General features: G+C 35.9%; 1 protein-coding gene across 1 annotated transcript in view; it reads right to left on the reverse strand.

The window, feature by feature from the left end:
• MEI4 (meiotic double-stranded break formation protein 4) overlaps positions 1-25,458 on the reverse strand; it is a 76,040-nt gene that overhangs the window by 15,550 nt on the left and 35,032 nt on the right. Inside the window, exon 4 of the mRNA XM_061991080.1 lies at positions 21,182-21,313. Coding sequence (XP_061847064.1) covers positions 21,182-21,313 — 132 coding nt within the window. The remainder of the gene's footprint in view (positions 1-21,181; positions 21,314-25,458) is intronic.

Consider the following 25,458-nt stretch of genomic DNA (forward strand, 5'->3'; position numbering starts at 1 on the left):
ATAAAAAATGCTACATTGACAGAGTTGCAAAATGATGTGAGAAAGGTAGCAAAAATGGGCAGATAGAAAAAAGTCAAATGGATAGTCATGGTAGTCACTATTCAAGGATAGTCAGTAGTCCACTTTAAGAACTACTCCCTAACTAGAAAAATCACATCTATTGCTCAATCTCAAATATTAGCTATAAGTAGGGACACAAATTAAGAATGAGAAACAACAGTAAGATTGTAAGAAATCAGTTATTTCAGGTTTTACAACTGGACAGTCCTTGTTTGTAGCATTATGTGTAGTATTTTTTTAAGTTTGTGACAGGCATTGTCATTCAATTCTCAAAGGTTTTTGGTTTTGCTGCTGCTACTACAAAATCACAGAATCTTAAGGGTTGGAAGGGACTTTGAAGGATCATCTAGTCCAACGCCCCTGCCAGAGCAGGACCACCTCAAGTAGGTCACAGAGGAACTCATCCAGGTTATTTTACGGTTTACACAGTTATTTTACCATTCCTAATTCCAAATTCATATCCATTCAGTGGCATTTAAACAGCACAACTGCGCAGTAAGTCTGCTTCCTTTTCAAAATAATTCCAAGTTCTTAGTAGCATGTACCTGAAAGTATTAAATAATGTATCACAATGTTTTTATGTAGCCTTCCATTTTAAATTGCGAAGGGACCACAAAGACTACAATGCTTGATCCGAAAGTTCAAGGAAAAACTCACAACTTCTTTTTCACAGAAAGTTAAATCCATTGTCTTTCAGAAAGATATATAGCTTTATTGTAAAGATGATAAACCGTGAAGTCTCTGCTTTTCCTTTTAAGTTCCCAGTATGTCAGCTGAATTTTCCAAGTATCAACATTACAAATGAAAACATATGCCAATATGAAAATGAACCTATACATAGAATAGGAGGCAACTAATATCACCTAAAGTAAGGTAAAAATTTATAATGCAAATAACTGACAGCAGAAACTAAAGGGATCATAGACTATCAGTAAATAGTAGGGTTACAAAGATAACAGAACTAAAGAAAGATTTTTAAAGCATGTTAGAGATAAAAGCAACACCACAGATAAAATGAAGCACAGTCTACTAAATTTAATTAAGAAAATTATAACTAGTTATGCAAAAACCCCAGAAAAAGTAAAAAATGGTTTTTCCTCCAATTCTGAAGAGGAAGAAGGAAAGGACATTTCTATTCCATGTAATATTGTGGTCAGAAGTGATATGAAGTGTCATCTGCAACAGTCTAACACTTTACTAAGATACGCTCTCAAGTCCTTTGCACGGCATCTTTGTAGTACTTCTCAAAATAAATTTATATCAGGATTCACATTAAACATCAAATATATGTTTCCATTAAGTCCTATATCACTGCTTGGAAGATCTATTTCAACAAGATAATGCATTTCCCAAAAAGGCACTGGGGCCTGTCTGCTTAAGGAATTTCCTTTATGCCAGTACAGTTATGAATCAACCAGAGCACAGCTCTGTCCCTTATGTTCATGCTGTATGTTACAAAACCACAAAGCTTCCTGTGCAAAAAGTGTTACATTCAATATAAACATAGTATTTCATAGTTTGGACTCCAAATAAGGAATATCAAAGGAAGCAGACCTTCCTTCTGCCCCAGAAAGATCGTAACAATAACAGATATTTGACTATATCACAAAATCATAGCTTAGTTTTCTGTAGCTGATTAAGTTTAAAATAGCATGAAGAAGTGGAAAATTAAAATTTATTATTATTGCTAATCATTTCAGGGACTATAATTATTTCTCAAATAATATGTGTAAGATGCCAATTTATTTTAAGTACAGTAGTTCACTGCTTGTGCTCCTGGATACAATTGGCAACTAATGAAACGTGGCTATGTTTTATTTATTAACTTAGTAGACAGACATGCACTTACTAGATTTCACATTAATTGCTAGTATTTCCCTACAGCAATGAAGCCCTGAAGGTCTTGTTAGAAATATGACAACTGCAACTGGATGCCTATACCTGAATTTGCTTTTCAGATCAATTTTACACTTTTCAGATGCAACTATTCAGGATTCTGGAAAAAAAGTTTTTCATTTGCCAATAACAGAAACAGTTGGAATCGGGTAACAGAATTGGTCACTGCTGCTCCTGCAGACCCTTAATATACCACAAGGGCAATTAAATCAATATGCCTCAATTTCAACACAATAATAAAAAAATCCACAGACTGCACTGTCAACCTCGTTTTAGAACTACATTGATGGCTAAGAAATCCTGAAAATCTTGCTATTGCACAATGCAATTGACTGCAAATCCTGACTCTCCTTAAACATCCTACTGAAGGAAAAAGGTTCCTAAGAAAAAAGGTGGTCTTTTAGACTCTTAGCTTTAGATTATTTATCTAATCAAGTAGTAATTCCAACAGGGTCTGAATGTGTTTTTTAACTTTTGAGTTAAAATAGGGCTAGCAGCATAGAGAATGCTATTAGAGCACAACACAGTCAGAAATGAGTAAGTCCCAACTATCTTAACTGATATTGAAAATTCTGGAGTATTCCAAGCATTTGTAATACTTCCTTCAAATGACTTCTAGTAAAAAATTTGTTTCCACCAGCTGGATTTCTTCTCAAATAAATATTTTAACATATACATAATAAATAACAAAACAAATCAATATTTAGTTAGTACTATTGATTCAATTTGATTCAACATAAAACTAATTGCTAGGACAACTGCTTACGCTTCATTCATAATTTATCTAGCTTACTATATCACTTTACATGTAGCACTATACATATGGCTGTACTACTACTATTTCAGCATATTCAATCAATCTTCATCAGGGTTTTTTTTTCTTAAACTATTACCTAGTTCTAGGCAATAACATTCAGTTAGAATAATAAAAATCACAGAAATAATAAAATCATTATTAAAGTAGAAGGAGAATAATAATTGTAAGGAAAATTGATACAATCAATACTACATTTCAGAGCTTCTTGAAAAAAAGACATCTTCTGTATAGAAAGGAGTCTGGACTCCCTCTGACCTCAGAATCTATGAAATAATAATAACATTTGACTTTCAAACGCATTTAAAATTCTTTGCAAGGAAATTAAGATGCATGTTCTGAAATGGAAAAGAATGCTGAAATACATTTTGAAGAACAGCTCTTATAATAAATAGAAATATTCAAAAATGAGTAAAAAGGCTCTCGAATGTTAGTAATTTTGTCATTAACATAAAACACCCCAGAACAGTACACATTATTTGAAATGCTATTCAAGTGAACACAGCTGTAAGCTACTTATCCTTCTATTTATGCATTGCATCAGTGAGCACAACCCTCTAAAGTCTCTGTCAATGGTGTAGTCCAGTCTTCAGCTGCATTTTTCTCCCAGTTTCCAAGACCAATCAGAATTATTAGTATATAGATAAAATTTATTACCTACAGGTGTTACAGTGAATACTGAATTTAAGTGGGGACATCAAAAGGAATCTGCCTAAAAAATAGAGAATTCACAGGACTCCAAATATGAAAACCTTAAAGAGGCTTTCTCTGATGCAAAGAACTAACTCTGTGAAAAAATCACTTGTTTAAAATCTCTGCCAGGATATGTCTAATCTACATTCTGATTTTTTATTACTGCCTGAAGAGGGTTTTAACCTCCTGCACTTTGAATTCCTGATTTTGGGACACGTTAGTAATTTTCTAAAATGAGTTAAATTTTGTAAATTTTCTGTAAAATCTCCTTCCTGACCTACTAGCATTAATTATTAAATCCTCATTGTACCAATTCCCCCAAAACTAACTTCTACACATTAAATTAAATTATTACTTCAATTTCTTCCAAAACTTAGGACAAGAGAAAATCTGCTGTGGAATCTTCCCTCCTTCCATCTCTTCTTCCCTTGGAACTGGTTCAAATTTTCATTATAATTCTCAGTATTAAAACTATTGTATTTATTATATGAATTTATGATATATAATAATTCAGCTATAAGGTTTATGGCTGAATGAGTCCTCAATTGTCCTAGTCCCAACCCAGTTTAAGATAGGTTCAAGTACAGTTTAGGTCACTCCCAAAAGATGCTCATCATGAACATACTTGAAGACCTTCACTAAAAGAAGACTGATATCTAACCATAATCATCAAGGACGTTTCTTCTTGTTCAGAAGCCAAAAGGACCAGTCCTTGTGTAGCAACTTTTCACATCTGGAAGACTATTACAACTGTTCTTCCCTCCTCAGGCTTCTCTTTTTCAGATTATTTTATGGAAAATCATAATTTTTCAACAATACCTTAAAATATATTTAACATGCACACCACAAATCCTGTGCAAATTCCCTATCAAACATAAAATACCCTATTCGTCAAATCATAGGGGTTGGAAGGGACCTTTAGAGATCACTTAGTCCAACCCTCCTGCCAAAGCAGGTCCACCTAGATCAGGTAAATTTATTGTAGTTTTAAATTCATCAAGAACTTGAAAAACAAAAACAAATCACAGATTATCAATAAACATTTTTTTGAGTAAACAGAACATATTCTTGACATTTCTATCAACTGATTCATTACATCACAACTTCCTTCATTACATACTAGCACATTTCTAATGAATGTTCTGCAATATTTCACACTCTACATCATAAAGCACCTCTTTAGCAACACCATCTATAGAAAATAGATGAATTTTGAGCACAATATTAGTAAGTCTCCTACCATTTTGACAGTTACACTTTAAAGATGACTAATAATGCCATACAGCAAATGACACAACGGTAATACATATGAAAGAGAAGTCTATAGGCAGTTTTAATCTCCATATGCTTCTTTTAAAACCATTATGGGAGCAGAAATTCTCTTCCTCTTCAGTTCTGTGCATTATGAAAGTCTCAGAAGCTTTATACTTTCCTGAAAGTTAACTTCCTCCACTATTCCTGTTGTGGTATCTACATGTAGAAAAACAGACAGGCATCATTTAGAAGGAGCTGTCTTTCACAGGATGAATAATTAAGAATCTGTGATCATGGAAAAGTGCATCGTAAAAGGCTCTGAAACCACAAACTGGAATCACCTCCTATGTATAAACTGCCTACATGTTAAAACTCAGACACCAAACAAAGCATACTTTCCTTTAAGCTATTTAAACTATTTAGGGGCTGAGTGATTCTTGAACAATCACTGTGCAGAATGAACTAGTGGGACATATTCCAAAGGCTAGTCAAAAGATTCATTAGCAGAATCATAAAACATTGAGGAAATTAAGGTCTATGATTCAGACTATGTTCTTTAATATTGCAAATTAATTCCCTCATTTATTTTATATAGTTTCTTAATGTACCGCAAGCTACCTGCTTTTTATTAGCAAGGGCAATTTTAAATCAATACAATGACATTGCATACCTAATTTCATGCTTATGCCCATAGTTTTAATTACGTGATCACTTACTGTTTGTTTTATTTGGTTTTGGGTTTGTTTTTTTTACAAGGATACCTGTGTCTGTTTCTATAGAGGATGGATGGTGCTGAATTAGAGGAAATACTATTCAATACTTCATCTCTCCTTGTTATATGCAGGGATAAAAATTATGTATCATTCAATTATGTGTTCAGAGTAGAGGCCAGTATCTTTTTTTTTTTTAATGATACTCATTGCTATAATTCCACACATGCTAAAAATAGTACTTTAACCTCCCAACTGCTTTTCAGAAGAGAGAGGGGTAATGCTTCTGTCCTTTTACAAAAGGATCTTTTAAATACTCAAAGTAATAATTAATGTCTACCTTGCCTGGTTAGGACATGATTTTACAATCCCTGCCATTAAACAGAAACTGCATCACTTCCAAGCAAAGCTCCTACTGGCTTCTGTGGAAGCTATGGACATTTATGCCTTTCTCAACAAATTTGTACATCTGCACTCACAGAAACAAAAATAAAGTAAAACACACATGCAAAAATGTCTCAAGTCAGACATCTTTAGAAAAGCGTTTCAAGCCCAAAAGGTTAAGATTTGTAAAAACTTTATAAAACAAAACAAAGCTCTTATGATGGAAAACACTTTCATTTACCTGATCCACAACATGGGTGAATTCTGTTGTAAGAGTTATTTTATTTTGTATTATTACTGAGAGATAAAAGCCTTTATTTTCACATGTTCACCTAAAAATGTATTGTTTTTGTCAGATGGTACAATAACCTCTTTCAGCCATACAGCATTTATCTGACAGAAGAGCAATTCACTTCTCTAATTTTCCTATTTTGGAACTACCAAATCAGACACCATTTACTTCTTAAAAAAGCACTTTGTGAATATCTAGAATTACTTCTTACTTTTAATAAGAGTTTTCAAGCTTAAAAGCTCCTTGCCCTCTTTAACCAGAGACTTCTAGTGCTACCTCCTCCAGGGTACTCTGCAGCTAAGAGTCTGTGAAAGACAGAAAAGGATTGATATGTAACCAAGACTGACAGATGTAAAAGGAAGATAATTGTGATGGTGTGTAGGTGACTGGAAGGGTAGTGTGAAAACATCACTCGTCTAGCAGTAATACAGTGGTACCAGACAGAAATGACTACACAATGGGAATTCAAGATACCTGGATTGACAGAAGTGAGGCTAGAAACAGTGAAGAAATCACCACACTCTTGCTAGCAGCAGCACTGTTCTAGATGTAACAAGAGCGGCCAGTAATCCTTGGTGGCTTCTCCATTCCTTGTGCATTGCTAAAACACCAGAAAGAAGCTGCTCCCAGAAAAGAAGAAGATGCTCCGAGCAACACCTCCCGAGAAGCAGAAAGAACGTATGCTCATTGACATACGTGGACACAAAGGAGATCTGTCTTACAATTTAAGCTGCAACTTTTAAATTAATCTACACACCCTGATGAAAATCAAAAGATTATAAAGACCCAAGCACTAAGGTTTCTAAAGAAATAATTTTCCTTGTTTGTTTACTGAAGTTATTTAAGACCCTTCTTATAGCTAGACAAGTTCTAACTTATTGTTAGGCAGAGAGGGATCTGGGAGAGTTGGATTGACAGCTGGCTGAACATGGGCCACCATTGTGCTCAGGTGACCAAGAAGGCCAAGGGCATCCTGGCCTGGATCAGGAACAGTGTTGTCAGCAGGAGCAGGGAGGTGATCATTCCCTTGCACTACGCTTTGGTGAGGTTGCACCTCAAACACTGTGTCCAGTTTTGGGCCCCTCTCTACAAGAAGGACATTTTGATGCTGGAGAGGATCCAGAGGCTACCAAGCTAGGAAAGGATTTGGAGCACATCTCCTGTGAGGAACAGTTGAGGGATCTGGGGCTGTTTAGCCTGGAGAAAAGAAGGCTCAGGGGAGACTGCTCTCTACAAACAACTACCTGAAAGGAAGTTGCAGTGAGGCAGGAGTCGCTCTGTTCCCTCTAGTGACAATCAATAGAACAAGAGGAAATGGCCTCAAGTTGGTGCCAGGGGAGGTTCACGCTGGATAGGAGGAGTAATTTCTTTACTGAAACGGTTGTCAGGCATTGGAACAGGCTGGAGTCACCATCCCTGAAGGTGTTTAAGAGATGGGTGGATGTTGCACTTAGGGAAACGGTCTAGTGGTTGATAGGGCTGGGATAAGACTGGACTTGATGATCGTAAACTTCTCTTCCAGCTGAAATGATTCTAACAGTTTTTGGGAAAGCAACACATTAGCTTAATTTCCTTCATTAAAATAATAAAAAACCAACAACAGCAAAGACATGTAATATACTTGAATGTATAGTCTTCTAGCTGTTATTTAAGGTCCCTGGGAAAAATCTTTAACCCCTGGAAGGCTAGTGGCTAACTTAGTGAATAATGTGCTGTCCTTCAGAACAGATCTCAGTCTCTCAACCTTCTCAAGTATACATGAAGGTTTTCTGAAGGATGTTCAAGAAAAAGGAAGAGTTTTAGAGTTTCCCATCAACTCAGTCAGCTTCATTATGAAATATGAGCTTCATATAATAATTATTTTCACTCATTCATAACTCAGAGCATTACCAAGGCTCCTGTAAGCTTTTTGGAAGAGGATTACTCCTTAGTAGGTAGAAAAGTAACTTGTCTCTGTGTGACTCTTTCCATCTATAATCTCACTTATTGCTTGTAATTTTATCAAAATCAAAAAGTTGGAATACCACCCTTGGCATAAGAAGGGCAGACTTTGGTCTCTTCAAGAATCTGGAAGAGATTCTCAAGGATCACCTCCTTCATCAGTTTACCTGATGTACTGGAAAACAATGGTGATGGGAGGCCCGCAAGTGTGAACAAGGATCTCCTGACAAAAGTTAAAAAGTAGCATACAATAGGGTCAGGTGAACTGGGAGGAATTCCAAGACACCATCTGAGTGTGCAAAGAGATGGCTAAGAAAACTAAAGCCCATCCATGTCAAGGGAGGAATAAAAACCAGCTGGACTAGAACAGTCACTAGTGGTGTATGTACTCCAGGGGATGACATTAGCACTACTATTGTTTAACATCTTCATGAATAACTTGGACAATAAGACTTTTGTAACATCTCCAAACTCAGCAAGGAGGAATTGACTCCATGCACAGTACAGACTGGTGACTAACAGCTGCAGAGCAGCTTGGCAGATAGGAACCCGGAGGCCCTGGAAAAGAAGGTGAACAGGAGCCAACATTGATTTCATGTGGCAAAGGCAGCCAACTATGTATGAGAGGAATCGTTGCCAGGGAGCTGAGGGAAGTCATCCCTTTGAACTGCTCACTGGTGAGACACAGCCCAGTTCTGGGTCCAGTTCTAGGCTCCTCAGCACAAAGGAGACCTGAATATACTGGAGTGGGACCAGTAAATAGTCAAAAAAAAAGATGAAGGGTCAAGAACATGCAAGGAGAGAGTGAGAGCTGGAACTGCTTCCCTTGGAGAACAGAAAGCTCAAAGGGAAACTCATTAATGTCTATAAATACAAGGTGGGATGGGGAGGGGTAAGGAAGAGAAAGACACGCTCTTCACAGTGGTGTTCCATTGACATGACAGAAGTCAATGGTAAAAAACTAAATACAGTAAATAAGTACCTTTACAATAAAAGTGATGAATACTGGAACAGGCTACCCAAAGATGCTGTGTAGTCTCCATCCTTGGAAAATTCAAAATTTGCTTAGACACAGCCCTGAGCAACCTGCTCTAGTTGATCCTGCTTTGAGCTGGGGGGTTGTACTAGATCATCTCCAGAGGTCATTTCCAAGCTTAAGCGTTCTGTAATTCTATGATCATTTCATGAATTCACTCTAAGGACTGAATTATAGTTCACATAGCCAAATTGTGTAAAAGAACCCAAGATGGATAACTTGAGTTAATCTAAACTAAGCTCTGTTTTTAATTTATTCCTATAGCCAAATTACTGCTCACATTTTTATCCCTATTACCATACTCTCTCATATTTCTCATACATAATTCCCTATAGTATTTTGTATTAAATGTAGTAGCTAGGCTTAGCAAAAGAGCTTTGATTAAATGACAAAGCTACATGAAACAAAGTTCTTTAAAACAGCAACTTCAGCTAGAAGTTTAATACTCTGAAAACTCAGACAGGCTAGGAGTAACTTTTAATGAAAGAATTAATTATATGGATGAAACAGAGCCAAAATTACCTTGTTTCAAGACAATACACCAAGAGGTTTAATTCTACTTTGCCAACTCAATCCAAGGATTGACAGATGCCTGGAAATTCAACACACACAAGATAAGTCTTCAAAGGCTGCACTGTAATCATGCAAACTGGTACGCCATCAGTTACAAAAAAGGAGAAACAAAAACATGCTTTTTTTTTCCTTCTGTTTTCCACATTTTCTTGTTCTATGCATTTATTTCTTCCTATGTAAATTATTATTGGAATCACATAAAAATAATTAATTCTTATTATTAGGAAGTTAAACTGGAATGGATTCAAGAACATTCTTTCCTAAAACTAGTTTTGATTCTGTAATGTTAGTGCTACCTGCATTTCAAGATGTATACTTCTGAAGGAAAGAAATCATTCTTAAAGACATGTAACACAGATTGTACTGCCATAAATTTTTCTGTGACTGTGTATGTGTGTGCACTCGCATTTACAATTGTGGTTCATCCCAGCAAATGTATCTGGTAGTCTGTATTTCATAGTGAGAGATTATAACCAACACCTTAATCCTAAATCTAATCAAGGCATATAAATCATATTCTTCCCAAGAATACTTCAACTTCTCTTTCCGGAATACCTTCAACTCTAGCAAAGCTGCTGTGCAAATTCTAGGCATTCATGTCTTCCTCTGTACTGTAACACTAACCTAGCAATTCATGTTACTAACAACTCAGGTATAAACACTCAGCTCCTGCTGTCTCTCCCTCACCATAAACCTAGCACAGTATCCCCTTCCTGTAACTCCAAAGACCCTATGAATCCCAAAGGCATTAATAAACTCACTTCTCATCTTTACACTTACCCAAGTCCATCAATACATCAAAATTTGTTGTGGATTGAGAAGGCTATATCATCAGTGCCTATGTAAAACTGAAGCCCCAGACCCCTAAGTCCTCAGTACCTCAGATGCGAAATTTATCTTTAATATCTTCTGCAAGTGTGTTAAGCTTTAGCTCATCACATCCTATCTCCCTAAATTAAATGTATACCAAAAATCCTGTCAATCTAGCAATGAATAGGAGTTGCTGCTGACACCAGTCCTGCAATTTATCTACCTCTCTAGGCACGTTATTAATAGCAGTTTGCTGCCCTGACACATCCAGCCTTAACTAGTGCTGTCACCTAAAACCTAAACTAACTTTTACATAAACCAAGAAGCTACATTTAATCTACTGTATATGTCAGTCATGTAAGCTATAATTCCAATTTTGGCTACAAGACAAAGTCTAGGTAACCAACCCTTTCATCCCAGATATAAATCTAGTCTATTAACCACTTGTATGTGGAGCCAAATCCTAACAACACGAGCTTTTCTTGTTTCACAGCCAAGTTGCAGACAGCACCTGCTTCTGGATATGATGGCAAACCCTGCAGCTCATAAGGAAAAACGTTGCTTATCGAGAACATGTGAAGACCTGAAGTAGTTTTTCTATACTTGATGGTATACCAAAACATACTGGAGAAGCTATGCCACTGTGCATGTGTTTAGTGGTTATAATATCTCACAGTGAGCTACACAATGAGTCCTTTTAAAAGCACTTGAACATTTTTAGAAAACACTGAAGAAACATCAGTTAATCTTCCCGGTGTTGTGATTGATAGTGACGGCCATGCATAAACTCCATAGGTAGATAAACACAGCTTCAAAGGTATTTCTATCAAAAAGATCCAAATCAATGAATGAGGTCCCAACGGGGTACGCTGATTTTCTATGTCATTATGTACAGGACTGTCCCACATCTTTACAGAAAGGTGAGTGCAAAGCTAAGAAATTCAAAGATATTTATACAACCTGTAAAATGAAGAGAATGCTTTGAAAGAAAGATGAAGTGATGATTTCACTAGGATTCACTATCAAATCCATCATTTCCATTTCCATTTTACTCTATTTGACTTGGCTCTTCTTTAAAAATTGTCAACTGTAATTATTCTTCCAAAAAGAAAGTTACATTAGTCATTTCTAGTCAGAAATGTTCAGATTACAACTCGTCTCATTTTCATTTTATGAAGATATGACTAAAGCAGCAAAGAAACTGCAAAGCCATTGACAGAGGAAGTGTGCATTTTTACAGTATTTATGCATTTTATACTCATATGCCACAAAAATCAGATGCTTGTTTCTTAGTCACATTCTACTTTCAAGCATCCAAAAGTATTAACAGAATTGTTAAGAAAGAAATAGGAAAAGGACAGAATTAACACAGAATAAGGAAGTGAATGCAGCATTGATCCAGATTTTAAGAGGGCAATGAAAGCTTATCTGGATCGAGAATTCAAACAGGTTGTTTTAATTTGCAATCACCTTACTTAGAGCTTTTTCAAAATCCTGGATTTTGTGCATGATTTAAGAGAAGATTTCCAGGAATATTACTTATTTACTGGTTGAGGTATGATATAGTCTCATTTGTTTAATTAAGTATTTTTCCTTTTCCAGTATTATGTTTCCATGAATGAGATGATTCATCAATAGTAAAAGTAGTAATTCTCTAGTTGATAGTAATACCGAGCTTTCCTCATGCAATCGATATTTGCTGCTTCTATTCCCAAACACACCTGAGGTTTTCTGATTACATGTCATCCTCAATTTCGCCAAGAACCTCAGTGCAGTCAAAGCCCTGCTACCTTTTAGCTCAGTAAGAATACTTCTAAACTCCTTTCTTCTTAGCACTATTTCACAACAGTATGAGAGGAAAGAGAGAAACCACATGAACACCATTTGTCATTTTCCAGCTCTGACAGGTGTGCATCTTAAAACTTTATCTGTAATAGGAGATGACATATGCAGCAAAAGCAGGTATATGCTTCAAAGGTCTATGGCACCCTTCTGACATACACCTAGTCTCAACCGATTCTTTCACTCCTGTCTTTCAGGGGAGAGATTTATGTTTTCACAAGTATGCACCTCCAAGTTAGGGATATATCTACAAGAAAAAAATGCAGATCTACTGCTTTTATTCAGCTGTTATTTCTTTTGTTACCAGCAGTATCAACAGTCATGTGGAATAAAAAAAATAATCCTACATTTATCCAGAGCAATATTTTGCATTTAGCCATTCTGCAACATCTTTAACTATTCACAATTTGATGTGACAATCTAGTTTATCAGTGTAACAATGAAAGGATAGGTTAAAAACGATGAACAGATATCCAGATGCAAGTTTAATTGTTTTCATGATCTCTGCATGCCAGCAATGTCTTTTCTTTTACCTAGGTGAAGCATTAGTAATCTAATGCACTAGTAAAGGTAGAAACCACAGAGTCAAATATGCTGAATAGCCAAATTAGTACCTTGAAAAATAGTGAACTGCAAAATGTATTTAGCTTTTCTAGTTACTGTGGTATTATTACTTAAGTGGCCTAGAAATTGAAACATATTAAAAATCAGCATTGTTTACCAATTAAGGAAAGGTATAAAATCAAGCAGGCTCACAGGGTGGATACAGCTGCTGCTGCTTTGTGAGGAATCCACAACACAGCAATTCCCTGCAAATACCATGGAGTGTGGAGCAGAGTGGAGGCTCTGTGGTCAGACTCCGTGACAATACACAGGAACAAGATGGTCCTCTATAACTGATAAGCAGCACTTTTGGTACCCTGAGCCAATGGTCTGTCAAATCTTGACAAAATGCTGTCCCAGTGCAAACTTTGTTCACTATAATATCATTTTAATATTAAAACACACCTCCATCCCAAAAGCTCCCAGCCTTCAAGATGCAACCACTCCTTCTTAAGTCTGCACCCTGAATTGTTTAAATGCGAAGTGAGAGGATTTTACATCAATTGTAATGAAGGTATTTAAGACTAAAGTCACTCAAACTCCACCTTGAAGGTGAAAAAAGTTATAAAAGGATTTTTCCATTTAATGATTTTAGGCATCTTCTACTATATTTGGGAATAATATAACTTTTTTCCCCTAACTCATATAAAAGTTCTATTACAACACACATAAACTTATGGCTGAAGAAAGTAAACATTGCACAATCAAAGTAGATTTTTTGGAAAGAGGAGCTTATGTAAAGAATTCTCTACATCATATCAAACATTCAGATTTGGAGTAAGGTATGTCATGGATACCATACCTGCCCACAGCACTCACTGGATGCAGAATGGCTGCATGGAGAAAGGCTTATGAAGACAAGCCTTGACATTAATAGCTCAGTTCTTTGCACTTTAAATCTTTCTGTTATCTAGCTGAACACAGCTCCAGGCAAGCTCAATTTTCCCCTATGGATTGATTACCAGCCAAGCTAGTCCATCTTGACATTAGCAATGTCTCCAATTTGCAGGCCTGCTAGAAAATAACAGCTTTCCAGCCATGGAAATATTTCAGCTCTTCATTTACTTCCACAGGGCTTTTGCTGTGTAGTTTGACATTTCAGTGATACAACTGTTAGCTACACAGTGCTGAATGGCAAGAAAAATCTCAGAAAATGCTCAAAACCATACTGCATCCATGCTCTTCCTTGTTCTTTTTCCTTTCTTGCCTGCATAGACCGTTAGTTTAACAGAGCTTCTGATTTAGAGGTAAGTGCATCGGACACACCTTGCTGAATACAGGCTACATGTATCCTGCAGCCCAGTTCATTATCAATCTTTCAACAATGTGTACACTTAAAGAATTTGAATGCCTGGGAACTTAGTTAATTTACTAATTATCCTAATTGAAATATAACTTGTTACAAACCTAATGAAGTTACTTACATAAGTTTGGCAGTGATTCCGTGATTATGTACACGTTCCATGACTACTGGATACAAATTGTGCTGTAGGATCAGACTTATCCTGGCTCTGGCCTTCATATCTTCAGAGAGATATGATAGGATTTCCCTCCCTTAACTTTAAATGTCTACAACATAAATATCTACATTTCACCTGACCAACTTAAGTTTCCGACTTTGTATCCAGAATAGAGAGGCAGACAACTCGAGGGCCAATTATATATGTCCAAAATAACTTGGACAAGAAATGCCTCTTTCCTTTCCTTGGCTGTAAAGGAAACTTAAAGTAAGCATCGTGGAAATGTGAAGTGAGACAAATCCCACCATATGTCTCCTTTGGCTCTTTTGAGTCAAAGCTATTCTGTTCTAATAAGCTCAATTCTCAAAAATCTCTGTAATGTTCAACAAAGTCTTGCACAGCTGTCTAACTTCACATTGGCAAATTTTTTAGTTAACTTTAGCTGCTTGGTTGACTTCATGAGAAGTAGACAGTAGTGATGTACTACATACATCTACACTAAGCAGGATGAATCCTGTGTCAAAGTCTAACTGCATCATTCATTTCAGGACAAAAATTCACATCCACATTTGGATTTGGACTTAATGCTTACATATAACCTTAAGAATTACTCATCACTTAAAAAAAACCAACCAACAAACTATTAAGTGTACAGTTTTTGTGACAGAAATACTGATAGAAAAGTTTTAAAAATGGAAAAAAGTAAAGAAAGTAGTGTAATATAAAAATGTAATACTAAACCAGCTATGTATCAGCAATTATTGAATAACAGGGCTTTCCAAAACCTCACAGTACATCCTCCTTTTTCTATTTTCAGACCTATTTTCTGGTTTTTTCATTTAATTTTACAGGCCTCTTGGAATTAACACCTGGGAGGTTAGAAATGGACACTGAAACAGTATGTGCTTTCCATTTCTGTTCCTCTGAAATAGTTATCATAAAGCAAGATCTTCTATCATGGTGAGAAGCTCAACATTTGAAAAATAATCCATCTTCCACAGTTTTACTCTAAAATGTTAGTATCTTAAAATTGTATCTGCTCTGCAGTATGAATCCAATTAGGGATCAGAAGATTTCTATTATCTAAGATGATAAGGTTCAGTTACTGTATTTTTATAAACCATGTTTATGAAGCATAAGAAGTTCCTATTGCAGATAAAAATGAAAAGTACATATTCAATAACAGTAAAAATTAAAGGATCCAATTGAGTTTGTAACAGTATGCTTTTTTATAGAAGTCAGTGTTCTTGTGTCAGCAAAGCACTAAAGTATGAGCCTCGCTTTAACCACATGATGAAGTACTTGAATGAATTAAACTGCTAACTTGCTAGAGAGTTTACTACCAGAAATGCACATTAACTAGGGGAAAAAATTGGATAACTGTACTGTTTTATATCCTTTGTTACTTTTATTTTCTATACTAACTTGTGAGAATATAAGACCAAAATATTAAACAAAATTCTATTATTCATATATTTCATATTAATTTATAATATGCTAAGAGTAATGGATTTAGCTAAATAATCATGGAATCACAGAATCACAGAACCATTACAGTTGGAAAAGACCTTTAAGTTCATTGAGTCCAACCACTAATCTTACACTGCCAGGCCCATCACTAAACTAAACCATATCCCTCAGAACCTCATCTATGCATGTTTTATATATCTCCAGGGGTGGGAAGTCCACCATCTCTCTTGACAGCCTGTTTCAATACTTAATAACCTTCTCAGTGAAAAAGTTCTTCCTAATGTCCAATCTAAACATCACTTGGCACAACTTTAGCTCATTTCCTCTTGTCCTATCACTCATTATTGGAGAGAAGAGATAGATCCCCACCTCACTACAACTGCTTTTCAGCTAGAGTGATCATGTCTCCTCTCAGCCTCCTCTTCTTTAGGGTAAACATTCCCAGCTCCCTCATCTGATCCTCATCATACCTCTTTCTCCAGATCCTTCCCCAACTTTGTTGCCCATCTCTGGACACGCTCCAGCACCTCAATGTCCTTCTTGTAGAAGGGCCCAGAAGTGGACACAATATTGGAGGTGCAGCCTTACCAGCCCAGACATCCAGTTTTACATCCATCTCAAACTAGGTCCAATCCAAGCCACGGGTAGCCAGTTTCACTAGGAGGATGCTGTGGGAGACTGTGTCAAAGCCCTTACTAAAGTCTCAGAAGACGACATCCACAGCCTTTCCCTCATCCACTAAGAGGGTCATCTTGTCATAGAAGGAGATCATAAAGTCATGCTGATGGGGCCTGAAACTTTGGTTGTCCTGTGTGTGACTCACAATGGTGCTCAGGATGATCTGTTCTGTAATCTTTCCCAACACTGAGAACAGGCTGACAGGCCTGCATTTCCCAGAATCCTCCTTATAGATGAGTGTTACATTTGCCAGTCTCCAGTGCACTGGGACCGTCCTGATGGGCCAGGACTGCTGGCAGATGATGGAGTGGCTCAGCGAGCACTTCTGCCAGATCCCTCAGCACGCCTGAGTGGATACCATCCAGCCCCACTGACTTGTGTGAGTCAAGATGGAGCAGCAGGTCACACACCATTTCCCCTTTGATTAAAGGGGACTTCATTCTGTCCCATGTCCCTGTAGAGCGCCCAGAGAACAGCTGGTTTTACTAGTGAAGACTAAGGCAAAGGCATAAAGTACCTCAGTCTTTTCCTCATCCTTAGTCACTAAACTTTCGCTGCATCCATTAAAGGATGAAGACTCCCTTTATCCCTCCTTTTGTTGCTCATAAATCTATAGAAACTTTTCTTATTGTCTTTTACAGTAGTAACAAAATAAAACTGCAGATTAATCTCTGTACTTTTCTGGTGTAGTTCATTAGATACATTTTCCTACAGTCAGTCTATGTCTTCAATTTTTTAAGATAGAAGCATAGATAGCTCTTTAAAACTGTGAGTCCTGGACAGGTAAGTTTGTTTTAAGAGGACACAGACACAAAGTCACTAAAATCAGTCAGAATTTTAAAGTAAGAATTCACACTATTTATGAGAGGACCTATCCACAAACCTACATAATCTGAGATGAGCACGATTCCGCTTGCAGAAATGATTGAATATAAAGTTGCACAGTCTGGAATGCAAACGTTTTACAAACTATTTGTAGCTTAGCTCAAGTCTTAACGAGGATGTTGAAACAAAAATGTTGAGATATCTAGATGATTAGAAAAATTAACAGGAATTTTGCTTTCAGTCCAAGTCAGTGTTGAAAAACATCTTCAACTTTTAAAAAACCCTATTAATTATACAAAAATAAAACAGAAACTTGCTGGTTTTCAACAAATGTTTTTAAATTAATTACAAGCTACCCTGAATGCATACCTCAAATAATTCCTTTATTTCTCCTATCTGTCAAAAACAACAAAAAAGAAACAAACAACCAAATGAAAACAGGAATTTGCACACCTCTAATCATAACTAAAATTCAGAGTCCCTAATTGGGTTGTTTAAAGTGGAAGACATGAAACGTCTTTGCAATTAACAGTAGTTTTGCTTAAGTAATAAGTAATAGGATTAGGATACTTGTCAGCTAATGAAGTTGGATTATATAAAGTCTTATCTTTCTGAAAATTCTAACTTAAGTATTTATGAAGGTTTTTATTTAAAGCTGTGATTTATTTCAAATAAACATTGTATTGTTAGTTTACATTATAAAACAAGGAAAAAAATCTCCATCTTTTAGAATCATGCCTGCCAAAGATAATGCTACACAAAGTCAGAAACATTCAGAAGCAAGTCTGTAAACCATGGCTGTCAGAAATATGAGAAGTTTAGAGTCTTATTGTGATAAGTAGAGAGGTTTTTGTTAAGCAGTTATTTCCAGAAAAAAATATTTCATACAGAATATATAGAGATATTATGTAAATGAACATAATATATCTATTTGGAATAAATACAAGAATTCATAAACTTTAAAAACATTGACTTTAAGGCAGGAAAAGCAAACCAGAACTTGTTACTTTTTCTACATGAACTGCAGCTTTAGAAAAATCTTCTAGTCCTATGAAGTATCAGCTACAGAGATGTGCAGTTTCTTTGGCTTCAGATTTGGCCACCTTGAACGTTATGCTATTCCTAGAAAGAAGTCCAACATTGTGTTGAGGGTAAAAATTTCAAGACTACTTTGTCATTGTAAAATTAATCTAACTGGAGTCTGTCTCTACCTAACTGCCTGATGCTCACTTATTCTTTTGATGGTTATTTAAATGTAGTGTTTTAAAAAGACTCAGAAGAAAGTCCCACAAGCTTTAGTGAGATTATATGAAAGCCCTATCCTAGACAACAGTTTGATGTTGGTTTACCAAGATTCATTAATCTAAGAGATGCTTGTAATTCTGGATAAGAAAAACAAAAAAATTACTGTATTGGTTTAAAAAAGAGGTCTACCATATTTCAGTAGCAGAAGGCAGACTGACAACTTAGTGGAAGGAAGCAGAAGCAGAGCATGGAACTCTTATGTAAATACGGCTCTAAATTTTGCAATATGAGAGAATTAAGTTATTTCTCTAGGTGAACAGAAAGGATTGTTTAAAAGAAAAGGGTTTTGTCAGAAAATCTATGTTTCTCATTGCAAAATAACAAACACACATTGCCTCTCTTGTAAAGGGAGGCGGCTCCTGGTAGTACAAAGTCTGAAAATCGGTACTGTGGACTGATAATGGCTAAAATTTACAGCAAGCACAAATGCAAGATAACTAAGGTGAGACAGATGGAGGGATGCAGGTAGCAAAGACTTAAGCTAAAAAAGGGTTTGGTCCTGAAGCTGAAAAGGTCAAGTAACAAATGAGTTTCACTGTCCCTAATTTTAGTTTGCATATACTAAATATAATGAAATAGAATAAATTTACCAGATCAAAAACATCTTTTTTTTTTTTTTAATTTCAGTAAATGAGTACAAGCCTCTGTCCCCCCAGAAAGTGTCTCCCACTCCACAGGCACCTTCCTTTCAGTGCAAAGTACAACCTTCTTCATTTGCTCCAGGAAGAACAACTGAAGGTTTCTGTTTCTTGACAGGGATAGTGTATCAAGCAGAGTGATGGCTTTCCAAGATGTTAAAAAAGAAAATGGGGAAAGCTTCTGTACCATTGAGTAAGGATATCAAGCCACCCTAGTGAGGTTGTCATTTTAGCAATTTATTATACTAGCTGCAGTGTAAGAATACTCAGGGATTAAATTATCAACTTCTCTATATTTATATATGAATCAAATCTTCTACTGTCTTCACTTAAATAAATTACACTGCCCCTAATAAAATATTGGACTTAGAAAAACCAAAATCATTCACATAGTTAAAGAAACTCTCTTATGCTTATCATCACAGGATACTAACTTACTTCTATTTTATCAACTACAAATTATAGTTCTGCAATCTCAATTATGATGATCTTAAAATCAAATATATGACCCCTTCCAACATAAAGCAAAGAGAAGTAAAATTTCTCTTGAAAATTTTTAGAAGCAAATTTTATGAATCAAACACAAAAGGAATACTGAAAATAATTACACTATGGCAAGGTTAAGTAGTACTGTAGTAACCAACTTAGCAAAGTGCAATGCTCAATGTAGGCTTTTTTATCAGTGTGAAGCACTGGAGAGTTCTGTGTTGCCACTGGCAAAAACTCTGCTGAAAGGAAGGGTGACCAATGCTGTTAAACAGGTGAGACCTAATAATATTAAATATGACCAACATGTTTACACTTAAAAAAATATGTGTTTTTTAATTACACACTTCCCTATCCTTACATTTATTTAAAGTCTTTTTGCTTTTGGCTGCTATCAGTAAATCTGGTATACTAATAATGACTTAAAATAACACACAGTTCCTTGCAAATTCTCTCGAAGCTGACTTTTCTGAAGGCTCTTCTAAATATAATTCAAACATACTAGAAATTTGGATTGGAAATTACACAGTCCCTCTCCAGCAGCCAGAACTTCATTCTTTTTCTCTCTAGGATGTGCTATGAGAGTTAAGACTGCTTGAGTAACACTTAAAACATTTGTCAAACTGGACAACCACTAGATACATCCATGAGGAATTTTTGTATGTACATGATACACTTTATTTGCTTCCAAATAAAAAGCTGTATGCTTTCTTTGTATTGAAACTTCTACGAAAGTGTATAATGAAATCATAATCCCAAGTGAAATTGAACAGTTTGCATCAAACACATAACATCACACACAAACACACAGAAAACCCAATATATTTCATACATCTCCTCTCCAAATGTTGAAGGAACTTACCTTCTCTCTCTTTTTGAACTCCATAATTTACTGGAAAAAAATTGACCTAAGAATAAATTTTACCCAAAATATACCCACAGTATTCTGCTCTTCATCTCCTACACACTGGAAAAAAATAAATACATTTCTAAGTGTTGGAAAATTTTTACATCATGAAAATTAACATGATAAATGGGAAAGATGAAATCTAATTCTGAAATAAAATAATGCAACTTTTGGTACAGTTTTACATGAACTGGAGACAGACGTCTGCCTGCATAGCCAACAATTAACATGCAACAATTGCTTTATTTCAACTATTTTCCAAATGATCTTAAAACTTAGGCAGTCTATTTATTATACAGACTGATAATTTACTTTTGTCCATAAGGAAATTCTTTTTACTCTATATGTTTCTTTTGAATCTGTTCTTAAGGTTAAGTTCTGGTATCTTCTGAGTTCTTAAACCTGCGTATTCTATAGAATGATCTATTTATTACATTTTATGAAATAAATACAGACAAAACACTTCAAACTCCAGCCCTTCTCAAAAAGAAAAGATAATAGTACCTGGTGAGCTTGTAAGAGCTGCTCAGCAAAATGACGTACTTCTGATAGTAGAAGAGATATTAAAGAATTTCTTAGTACGTTGTTCCTTCCCAGTAAAACCAGCGTGTGTGACACAGCATGCAGTGCCTGAAACTAAAAAGAAGTGTTGAAAGATTAAATTTACTATTATATGTCTCTGCCACTAAAATTTTGAGTTTTACCTTTTTTTACCTTCTTTAAAATTTTAAGATTCTCTTTTCTGTTTGAAGTAATTGTTTCAAGGCAGAGAGTTCAAAAGTCTATTAATTGCATACATATGACATATATCAGAAACCCAGTTCCATTACCTAGAAACTTTCCTTTCTCAGAAGATTAGCACTACAGGAAACCATCATATGAACAAACTCCTTCAAAAGCGTGAATTCCCCAGGAGGCAGTTTTTAAGCATTAGCTGCTATCATGCCCATCTGCTGTCACAGAAAATGAGTGACTATCTTGCACATATAATAATTCTGTTTGTCACAGGTAGGCAAATGAAGAAACAAATTATTTGAAATTCAAGCACGTGAGCAAGCCAAGAGCTACACTGGAGTTTTATGTCAAGACAGTTACCAGGAATAAACTTGATTAAATGTGAAGCAATAGAAAATGTTTTTTCAAATTCAAACAATTCACTTTCATATTGTTGTTTAACAAGCTGTAACCAAGACATTTCTCCTCAATCACAGCAGGAGTGAACTTATATGAGAATTACTCTAGGTTTTGGGCTTTTTTCCTCACAGTAATTTCTAGGAAAAAAAACCCAACAACAAAACACTCTTTTCTTCATTCCTGAGTGGAAATGTATAGCTATTATGTAATGGAGCATATTGCTCTACAAATTAAACATAGCATTATTTCAGAAAATACTACTGGAAGAAATTATTGTTTACATATATAAAAAATATTATATGCACTAAATTAATTATAATTAATAATAATTATCAATAATAAACAAAATATTTTGTATTTTTATGTTAACTTATACTCCTACAGCATTAATATGCTCTATCTCTTTGCAACTGAGTATTTCTGATTACAAAAGGATAACCTGGTTCAAATTTGTATATCCAAGAACAATCACTATGTCTTAACCACGCAAAAGCAGACCACTGCATCTGTTAATGATCTAGTTTACTCTAGGCAGCTCATGTACACATACATATATATGAATAAAAATACTTGGCCACCATTTACGTGTTTTCATAGGATGAATCTTGCTGGAAATCGTTTCACAGAATCACAGAATCTTATGGGTTGGAAGGGACCTTGAAGGCAATCCATTGGTAGCCAGCATGGATTTATTAAGGGGAAATCATATTTAACTAATCTGATAGCATGCTACAGTGAGAGAAAAAGCTGACTGGATGAAGGGAAAGCACTGTGTATCATTTATCTTGTCTCCACTGTGCCTTTTAACACTGTCTCCCATAAAATTGTTACTGACAAAATTTTGGGCTAGTGAGGTGGATTGAAATCTTTGGCTGCAAAACCTGTTAATTAAAACTTTCCCATGTACAGTTACTGCTTGTCTGCCTCATCAGATGGTCAAACTGCCCTGCCAGTTGATGCATCGCTTATTTCCCAGGCTCTTACCACTGAGGAGTTTGATCAGTTTGGTCTCATCTGCCCATTATCAGACAATCTCCTATTCACAGTCATAACAATCAAACCTTAATAAATCTTTGCTGTTAATCATCATACTTTAGTATGTAATCCCCAAACAAATATAAAAGACGTTTCTAACAGACAGACAAGTCTTATATTCAGAATCAAATCTGCAGAGATGCAAAGTAAACTCTTCATATTAAAGAAAATTCATAAATTGGACACATATGGCTTTCAAAATTGCTGAGATTAAAATCACTCATAAATGTATACACCAAAAATTCTATAAAGATGAAATATGAATGAAGGTGAGCTAAAAGTAGGTTTCTGAAGAGTTAAAATGATATGAAAGGATAACATAATGCATGCACCTACATGTTTTTTAAGGACATACGAATTAAAGTCAGACTCCCATATACTAGAAATGTACACCCTTCCAAACAAAAAAATTACTCCTCTTCCTAAAAACAATCTAGACATTTATAGTTTTGAAAGATCTTCCACAGTATTTACTAAAACTGTATGACAGAAACAAAGTTGGCAACACCTGGATGGTTCTGCTTTGACAGTACCCATGTTCCAAAAGGGTACAACTGCTTCAAATCTTTACCTGAGGTTCAAACAACAATAAAATATAGCATTAAAGTCCTGTAGTGAGTTGATCCTGGCTGGATGTCAGGTGCCCAAAGGAACTCTATTGCTCCCCTCCTCATCTGCACAGTGGAGAGAAAATATTTCTACACGTGAGGTATATTCTAGGAAAGTGTATATTCATAGTCTCCTTTAGAAATCTACTTGCTCCAGCAGAGAGTCTTCCCCGGGCTGCAGGTGTATCTCTGCCCCACCATGTCCTCCATGGCTGCAGGCACAGAGCTGCACCACAGGCCACAGGGGAATTGCTGCTCTGGTTCCTGGAGCATCTTCTCCCTCCCCTTCTTCACCTTGGTGTCTGCAGAGTTGTTACTCTCACGTTTTCTCATTCCTCTTCTCTGGCTGCTGTGGCACAGCAGGTTTTTGCCTTCTTAATTCCCTTCTCCCAGAGAACTACCAGCATTGCTGATGAGCTTGGCCTCAGCCAGCAGGTGCACTGACTTAGAGCTCTCTGGTATTGGACACAGGAGAAGCTCCTTGCAGCTTCTCACAAAAGCCACCCCTGTAGCCCTCCCACTACCAAAACCTTGCTACGCAAACCTAATACAAGCCCCCCTACATTTTTATTTCTTTTATAAGTTAAGGATTAATACATATTTTGGAGTTCTGTTTTCAGGGCGTATCACTGGCACTTGGTAATTTGCCTTTGGCAAGCAAGCAAAGTAGACAATCCTGAGTAGTGTTTCAATGTTGCCTCTCCCAAAGAACACATTAAATGTATGTATGTATTCACAAACAACCATGATTATGATCACTTTAAGCTCTATGTGCTTACAATACAGTAAAATAATGAAAAATTTTAGATTTTTGTAGTTATTAATGGTAGCAGTTGAGACTTAACTAAAATAAGATCTTTCACAAAAATTCTGGCTTGGCAAGAGCTACCATTTTATAGCTGGGATTTTGCAGGACTAGGTAACAGTAGATCTTAAAACTTACAGTCAGAGCCTCTACTAAGGGAAGTAAACATGTATTTTGTAATGACAGTACTTAGGGTACTTGAGAGATGGGTACTGATGCCACTGAAAATCTCATCACCCAACTGATTAATTACAAGAGTATTGATTTGAAATTGTAGTTTGTTAAGAAAATGAGATAACAAAGAATTAAGGTGAAAATAATTCTCACAAATTAATTGGACAAATTAAATGCATATAGAAAATATTTACAGAATGTAAGCAACTAATTTGTGAACAGCAAACAAAAGTAAGGCTCTGTTTTATAGGAATGCTTATGTATTGCTAAGTAAATGCTGGAAACTGATAATAGTTCAGCTACTATGCCACTTCATTAAAAATAAAAGCATATCCTCAGCTCTCAAATTTATCAAACATTAAGAAAAGCAACAGAAATCTTTTAATCCCTTGAGCTTGCCTTATGGTATAGATGAAATAAAACCTATGCTCTTCAGGGATTCTCAGGTCAAAGCACTCATAAAATTAGACTAAAAAAACCATACTATCAGAAACAAAAAAATAATGGATCTTGGTTCATTGCTGAGGAACTGTATTATCCCACACCCTGGGTTTTGCTCTCTTCCCATGTTCCTCAGGATGCAGAACAAGAGAGGGCAATGATGTGCCAGTAGCTGGGAATGATGGGTGGTTTGTTGACCTGGCTGCTGTCAAAATGAATCTATAATGTCAATGTTCTATTTGCCTCAAGCATACTAATTTGGTCTCTTCTCCACTCAGACACTGATTTTAGAGTCTATTGGAAGGTATTTTTGACATTGCATTTCTTTCCAAATGATTTCAAACTGGTTATCAGTTTAAAAAGTTACTCGTGGAGGAAAAGATTGACAAGCAAAACAAACAGCATATGCCTATAAACTTTGTTTCCCCAGGGAACTAAGATAAAAAACCTTCACCTCAATTTCTGTGTCACTAGTTTACATTTTTCATGCCAGGTTAACAGCTCTCTTGCCCAAGCAACTGGCATATTTGGCAATACAGGACTAAAGCAAAGAGTTCTTACAGGTATCCTTTGAATTCACATCA

The sequence above is a fragment of the Colius striatus genome, chromosome 2 (assembly GCF_028858725.1).
Source record: "Colius striatus isolate bColStr4 chromosome 2, bColStr4.1.hap1, whole genome shotgun sequence".
In the NCBI taxonomy this organism is placed as follows: Eukaryota; Metazoa; Chordata; class Aves; order Coliiformes; family Coliidae; genus Colius; species Colius striatus.